The following is an 8,008-nucleotide window of genomic DNA, read 5'->3' as shown; positions in this document are numbered from 1 at the left end:
AATTCACTAGCCAAAAGAACATTCCTAAAATTCATTTTTATAGCATTTTTTTTTTTCATTTCTTGTGTAGACTTCAAGGAGTATTTAAAAAACAAACCGCCGGGCGGTGGTGGCGCACGCCTTTAATCCCAGCACTCGGGAGGCAGAGCCAGGCGGATCTCTGTGAGTTCGAGGCCAGCCTGGGCTACCAAGTGAGTTCCAGGAAAGGTGCAAAGCTACACAGAGAAACCCTGTCTCGAAAAACCAAAAAAAAAAAAACCAACACGGTCCCTTAGCAAAATGTAATATGGACCTCCCAGAAAAATCAAGCTGGAAGAGGCTGAAGAGGCAGGTTCTATTCCTTGTATACCCATACAGTGGCTTAAGCGTCTCCAGTTACAGGATCCAAGGAGAGCAACCACAAACATGGTGCTCATGCAAGCCAAACACCCACACATAACATTAAAAACAAAAAAAAGGTTTCTCCCAGGGGTTTTTTTTTTTTTTTTTGAGACAGGACAGGATCTTGAAATAGTCCTGACTTCCTAGAACTGTAGACCAGGGTAGCTTTGAACTTGAGATTGCCTGCCTCTGCCTCCTGATGATAGAAGGCATGCGTCACCAAGCCCAGCTTCTCCATTTTTTAATACCTTCCAGGCTAATGTCATTGGCTAAATTCCAGCAATGACAGGGTCCTCAAGGCCTGTGTTAAGCTTGTGAGGTTACATATCTTTCAAAAGACTTTGTCCCATATACAAGTGGTTGACAGGGCTAGAATAAAGATCAGGGGCAGAACTTGCCTGAACATGTGCAAGAAAGGTTCTGGGTTCAACCCCCAGTACCACCACAAAAATGTGTAGTGGGAAAGGCTAATTCTTAGCACAACTACTTCTCCAGCCTCAGTAATATCAGTGACTGCAGAGTGAAGGAAATAGACAAATTATCACATCCAATTGGTATAGATTTTTATTATTTATACTTCTTTGAAATTATTACATTCAACATGTTTTCCTTGTTACTTAAAATATAAACCCTGATATAGTTCCTTAGGATAGGCAGCATGCTTCATAGCTAAACAAAATGTTACCAAACCCCAGAATACATTCCAATATTACATATTTCATATGGAATACCCAATTTTTCATCTTTTATAATTTGTATGTGGACAGCTTTCCTATATTGTGTTCCTAAAACTCTGCTACTGATGTAGTTAGTCACCAAATGAACATTCTAAACCATCAGAATGTCCTACAGCACCACTTAGGTCTACCTGGCTGGCTGGATTCACGCTACCTTACAGGACACCAGATGTTCTTCCCCACCCTCTTGAGAAATGCTAACCACAGCATCTGTGGTTTTAATATACCAATTTGCAATGAGGCTTATCTTACAAGTACATTCCTGGCCTAGTTTTCAGCATTATAGACAGAAAGCCTAAGTAAGATCTGAGAGAACCAAGAATAACTAGTCTCACAGTGAGTGGAAGTGAATCACAGCAAAATAGAGCAGAACAAAAGCATTCAAACCACAAAGCTCAAATTGACACCTGAGGGCAGTGGTTCTCAACCTCTAAACTGCAACCCCTTTGGGAGTCCAAAGATTATTCGAAAACATCACGGTTCATAACAGTAACAGAATTACAGTTATGAAGTAGCAGTGAAAATAATGTGATGGTTGGGGATCCCCACAACATGAGAACTGTATCAAAGGGTCGCAGCATTAGGAAGGTTGAGAACCACTGCTCTAGGGAGTCAGAACTGAATTCAAGATGTCAATTGGAGTTTGGATTTCCTCTCTCACTGGGCTCTGAATGGAGGCTGGAGGTGTCTGTCTGGCCTTTCCAGCACTTCCTTTCTCCAGGACAAGAGCTGCAACTATTGTGCTGTGCCTCATGCCTAAACTGGCTATTCATTCACATCCAGAGCTAGTTATTAGGCAAATGTTCAAATACTTTTGTCAAATGAATTTTCTTCCTTCATCTGGGGCTACAAAGTCAAAGTTTATAAGAAAACAGGACCAGGTAGGCTGGGCATGACTCCCACCATTCCTACAGAAAGAGAATGATACAGAATGTTGTACTGTGTCTGCAACTCAGTCCCTGTCAGTAGGTTCCCGGGCTACAGTGCGTCTCAATCTACTGCTGCCACATCTTCAGATCATTCAAATGTTATCAGCTGCCGTGGTGGGAATATCCCGAGTTTCCCAAATACTGCCATGTAACTCCAACTGCTTTTAATCAAGGAAACCATGGGCCAGATGCAGTTGCTAGGATTCAACCTCTACCTTGACATGTTGTTTCTCCAAGTCTTTTAGGAGGAGTCCAGGCATATATAATGGTTTTTTCCCAACTGGTTGAGTACAAGCCTCATCAAAACAGCGGGGATTCATCAAAATTAAAAAAAAAAGTGATGCTATGAAATCAGGAAATGATAATGTAAGCTGGGAAACTAAAACCGCAGTGCACACTAGAACCCCATGTGTGGGTAACCTGTAAGTCACTGTGTGACACCAGCCATAACCAGCAGCCTATTGGCTTTCAGGAAGTAATGCTGCCCAATGGCTAAATACTTCAAGTCCTGTGAATTTTTTTTTTTTAAATGAATTTTCTTAGCTGTGGCCAAAGATGCCCTCTGCCCAAGAATTGTAACAACTGTTGATAGTTTTAAAATTTACAGTATCAGGTAGGACCATTAGCAATTTTATTCTAAACTTACTATTTGTTAACAAAATGCATTTATTTGGAAGGATCCAGTTACCAGTCACCAAAAGCTCTTACATGTTGAAAATGTAATTTTAATAGATAATTCTTCATTTTACATAGGAACACAATGAAATATACCACACTCTGAAGAAACTCCAGAAGTTCTGCAGTGAGGAAAACGCAGACGGGCTACAGTATCCACTGTAGTAGTACAGAGACAGATTCCTGACCATGAGGTCAGCACTCACATGGACAGGACTTCAATGTAACGAGAACCAGAAAGTCAGGTGGACAAGGGGAAAAGGACGGCTTCACATGGGAAGAAAAGAGTAATTCTTTAGTAATTAACACCAAAGTAAAGGACAAAGGGAGCAGCTGGCCCTGGTGGCCTTTATAATCCTAGCAGAGGCAACAGGATCTCCAAGGTGGAGGCCAGCCTGGTCTCTACAGTGAGTTCCACGACACCCGAGGTTACATAGAAACACGCACACACCCCCTCAAGAAAAAAAGGAGGAGAGAAGGAATTCTCATAGCAAACCCTAGGGAGGGGAGAGCAATGCACTGGACCTGGAAAGCTGGCAACTTTCCTGTAAGCCAGTTGCTTGGGATTTACAATGTCTGCAAGGAAGAGAGACTCAAAACGGCCTCCACAAACCTCCACTGGTTTCCTAGCAGCACAAACAACACACATGAGTTTTCAGACAAGAACCAAGAGAAAAGTCCTAACCTACATCTGAGGCTCAAATGTGGACATGTGAGAGTCCTCTATGACCCCACCTGTCCTTTTTATTGTGGCTGTCAGGTATGATCGACTTTCAAACATTTGGGCAAGACACCAAGGATCACCTAATTAAATCAAGTAACATTTATTTAAAATTTCTAGGTGGTTAAAAAAAGGGGATGAGGGAACAGATACTGATGCTTCATGCATGCTCAGCCAGTTTATAAATACTCACTCAGTAAAATCCTAACACAAATCTGCATCAATGAAACAAACTGATCAAATTCTCCTCTTGCCAATCCATTTGTCAGATGGCGAGGACCAAAACAGAATGTTCCATCGTTTTCATTTTAAATACGATTGTCACATGGGGAAAGCGAAGTAAACACAGTAAAATAAACTGTACAAAGGCAAAGGAGAATAACAAAAAATACTTTACTAAAACATAAGATTTACAGAAGTTTCCAGACAAGCCATACAAAATGGTCACAAGCTTTTGTTTCTTCTTGGGGGGGGGGGGGGGGGGGGTCGGGGGGGGGCAGAGAATCTACACTCGACAGCAAAGTCACAATGTTATTAGTGAGGGCTGTGATGTTTATTTAATGTTCCCATTTTGGTTCAGACAATCGAGCTTGTCCATCTACAGCGTCTAAAGTTAGACTTGGCTAGAGAGCATATTCTAAAAGACTGGTTAGCTGCATTTAACCACTGTAATTAGATCCCATAAGAGGGGGAGGGGGAAAGGAGACCATAAAATTAAAATAAAACTACTTTCCCCCTAAAAAATAAAATAAAAACACCCATACCCCTGGCAGCTAACCCTGACAACTACCTTCATTCACAGTGCTTTGTACTTAAACCATGATGGGGAAACGAATCCAAGCAGAGTCACTGCTTTCAACATTTCACAACAACCCAGATGATACTTCTAGCCTCTGCTCATGCTTTACAACAGTGAATCAGGACAAGACAGAGATTTGCTAATGTGCATGTAATCACCAAAGATGAGGATGCCTGGGCTTTTATTCTGTAATGTTTCTAAGACTGTGTCCATTAAATGCAAACAAAAAAAGGAAGAGTCTTGGCAGAACAGGAGAAGTGATGTACACTCGATGATCTGATCGACTTAAATATTATTCATGGCATATAGCCTAGTCCATGCTCTCGCTGTAGATAGAAACAAACACGCAATTGTTAGTTTACTGAGTCATCATATTTCTTTCCAAACACCAAAAACAGCAAACAAACACCATTTGTGGAAATGCTAACTATATATACCCTCCCAAATTCAGAGCCTCTCCTATAAACTGGATCAGATCATTTTCTGAATGTCTTATTACCAAAACAGGACAACTAATTAGAAAGGGGTTTTGTTTGTTTTCTAAGGTTCTCACTATTTAAACCTTTCATAAAATTCTAGAAATGGGCAAAGTTTTATCTTTCACTTCTGAATAGGTGATTATGTTCCTCTCTAACTTTGTTGTGACCGGAGCAGGAAGATGCTTGATTCTACACTCTACAAACTGCTATCTATATACATTAAATGGACCATCAAAACAGTACAAACAGTTGCAAGTTTTCCAGTCTCTTCCCATGCTGCTAGTACAGTAGACACTCATTGTTAGATCCATGTGGTTAAACCCACAGTGCAAGATCTCCTTTTCTAGATTATTTTTAATCTGAGCTCACTTGAAAAAACAACAAAACAACAACAACAAACAAATGGTAACAGACTTGTTTTGAAAAGCAGAAGCAGACAAAGAATAAGTATGCAGTACCTGTTTCTATGGCTTGGGCTTCATTGGTCTTCCACTGCTCGGCTACATCATTTGCTAACGGATCATCTGGATTAGGAGCACTTAACAAAGCCTGGATTGATAGCAGAACTGTGCGGATCTGCAGTGCTGGGGACCACTTATCTATGAAGGTAACAGGCCCAGTATGATATGATGAAGCATGAAAACACAGGCCCAGACTGAACTTCCCTCCCCCACACTGGTGTTAGCATAAAATGAGATTACAATGTTTACATCTAAATATGGAATGCTTAGGAAAGAAAGACACACTCATATAGCACAGGTGACAGACAACACTTACCTTTCAAAATATCTAAACATATTCTTCCCAACTTGTCTACATTAGGATGATAAATTTTGGTCATGAAACGTACTTTAGGTGCTGCCATTGGGTATTCTTCTGGAAGGAATAGTTCAAGTTTAAAAGTCCCTCCCTCAAAGGGGGAATCCTGGGGGCCAGCAATGACCACATGGAAATAACGGGCGTTGCTCTCATCTGGTTCTGCTTTAATGCCAGGAACTGGTTCAGCCAGCAAACGCTGGGTTTCCTACAACAGAAAAACACACACACTTGTGAAACACATGTCATCTCACTAAACACCAAAATTAAAATTACAAGTTCATCTTTTTAATTAGATAAAACAGAATCTCGCAATGATACATAATTTAGCCAATCAAAAGTAAAATTCAAAGAAAAGAATGTTTATTTGACCTCCAAATCATACCAAAATATGGCACACACGTGCACAAATACCCCCAAATAATAAAATACTAAATGCTAAAAAGACTGTTAACACTGGGCTTTAATTTAAAGACTTTTAACATGTCTTTAATCCCAGCACTAGGGAGGCAGATGGAGATGGATCTCTGAGTTTGAGACCAGCCTGGTCTACAGAGTGAGTTCCAGGACAGCCAGGGATGAGATTAAGAAAACCGATTTTACATTCATGTAAAAGAAAAGAAAAATGACACCAGGATTGCCACAATGGGTAAGGCAACTTGTTCTAAACTTTACTAAAACCTAAGCCACTAAACTCTACCTTTCTAAAAAATTTGGTCACTCTTCGCATTCAAGGGCAGCTTAGGTCTAGAGTACTCAAGGATATCAAAATCTCTGGATGCTGAAGTCTCTTACATAAAATAGTACAGTGTTTGTATTTATAGTACAGAATCTTCTTGTGTATTTCAAACCATCTCTAGATGACTTGTAGTGCCTTCTACATTGTGGATGTCATGTAAGTAGCTAATACAAATTAAGCAACAATGACAAAATTCTTTATACGTTCAATAAAGACACACTTTCCTCCCGTAGGTAGGGTTTGTCCATCTTCATCTAATGGAACCCTACACACAGAGGGCTAACTATAAGGAAGGATTGGAGATGGCAACTAGGTGTGGTGGCCGAAGCAAACCCTTGGATCCCAGTGCTTAGGCCGAGGCAGGCAGGTCTCTTGAGTTCAAGGTCAGCCAGACCTAGAGAGTACAATCCTATCTCTGGAGGGAGAGACAAGAACATGTCTAGGGCACCTAAAAGAATGGAGGAAGGCAGAGTGTGTTGGCCCACGCTGATAGGCCTAAAACTGACATTCTGTGAAGGGTCTTTAATGCTCCCCTCCCCCCCCAAAAAAAATCATACCACATTCTGTTTTCCATGACTATTGAAACCTCAAAATAGTCATCCTCATCCCTGCTTCCTACTTGACGAGAAGGCAAACCTCTTCTAAGTTTCCATGATGGCTTCTGCACACATACCCATGTGCTGCTGGGCTGCTTCTCACTTCTTACTCTACCAGAGCACTTGACCAAGGCCACCCTCTCCACCTGAGCACAGCTCTCTCCTCCCCTCCACAAGAACACTGCTCCAACATCTCACAATCAGTTCTCTCCTTTCTGACCTCTCCTCCAACCATTCCAACGTTAGGGTAGTGTTCCTGGGGGGGGAGGAGGAGGAGGGGGAGGAGGAAGCAGCAGAGGCGGTGGTGGTGACAAGGCTGGCTCTCGTACAGCAGACTGTTGGAAAGTGCAGGCACTCCACAAGCTTCGCATCTTCTGCACATGACCACTTACTTCCCTTCCAGCCTCTCCACCATGTCGTGATAGAGGGAAAGGTCCTCATGAGAAGCAAAAAGCTGCCTGACCTTACACTTTCAGCCTAAGTGTGAGCTAAAACTCTTCCTTTCACTTGAGTACAATGGGGGGAAAAATGCACTAACCCAGCAGCCCCAACTCAACTTTCTGATCTTTCCCACCCCCAAAGTTTCCTGTCTGTTAATCCATCTCTTCCTGTAGGCTAAATATCTAACCTGATGTTTAAAAAAAAAAAAAAAAAAAAAAAAACTGTTTGGAAAACTCCCAAGTCTCACTGGGGTAATGCTCAGGGACAAGATTATGCGTGTGCCCGGCCCTTGGTTGGATCCCCAGCAAAGACAGAAAAGGTTCCAGAAGTCTGCCCATGACTATACTGCTTCTCCCCACTCCTGCACCCCTGCTCAAGCCTCCACCAGCTCTCAAATGGCAGACTAAAATAACCTAACATACTCTCCCCGGCTTGACCTCGACCTTGCTATCTTTTACTCTCTGGGTCTACCTTCCATGTATATTTAAAGTCCAAGCCTTGCAATGGACTGCTGCACTCTGCTGCCTTTCCAGTTCCCCTTCAGCTCTCCTCCACAGCAACCTCTGTTCAATCCTAGTTCACTTCCTTACAGTCTCTCGACCTGCTAGGCATACTTCCACTTCAGAGACTCCACCTGCTCCTTTCCCCGGGAACATTCAACTAGGAAAAACAAGACAAGAGCCTGGCCTTTATTT

General features: G+C 42.0%; 1 protein-coding gene across 1 annotated transcript in view; it reads right to left on the bottom strand.

Annotated features, from left to right (window-relative positions):
* Positions 1–927: 927 nt before the first annotated feature.
* Positions 928–8,008, bottom strand: part of Ube2n (ubiquitin conjugating enzyme E2 N) — a 34,588-nt gene continuing 27,507 nt past the window's right edge. Inside the window, exons 2-4 of the mRNA XM_052753180.1 lie at positions 5,499–5,745; positions 5,180–5,320; positions 928–4,568 (exon numbers count right to left, since the gene is read on the bottom strand). Of these exons, the coding sequence (XP_052609140.1) occupies positions 4,528–4,568; positions 5,180–5,320; positions 5,499–5,745 (429 nt within the window). The 3' untranslated portion in view covers positions 928–4,527. The remainder of the gene's footprint in view (positions 4,569–5,179; positions 5,321–5,498; positions 5,746–8,008) is intronic.

This window comes from Peromyscus californicus, unplaced genomic scaffold (genome assembly GCF_007827085.1).
Source record: "Peromyscus californicus insignis strain IS unplaced genomic scaffold, ASM782708v3 Scaffold_24__1_contigs__length_46423439, whole genome shotgun sequence".
Lineage (NCBI taxonomy): Eukaryota > Metazoa > Chordata > Mammalia > Rodentia > Cricetidae > Peromyscus > Peromyscus californicus.
Note: the sequence above shows the minus strand (reverse complement) of the source record. Positions and strands in the feature narration are given on the sequence as shown.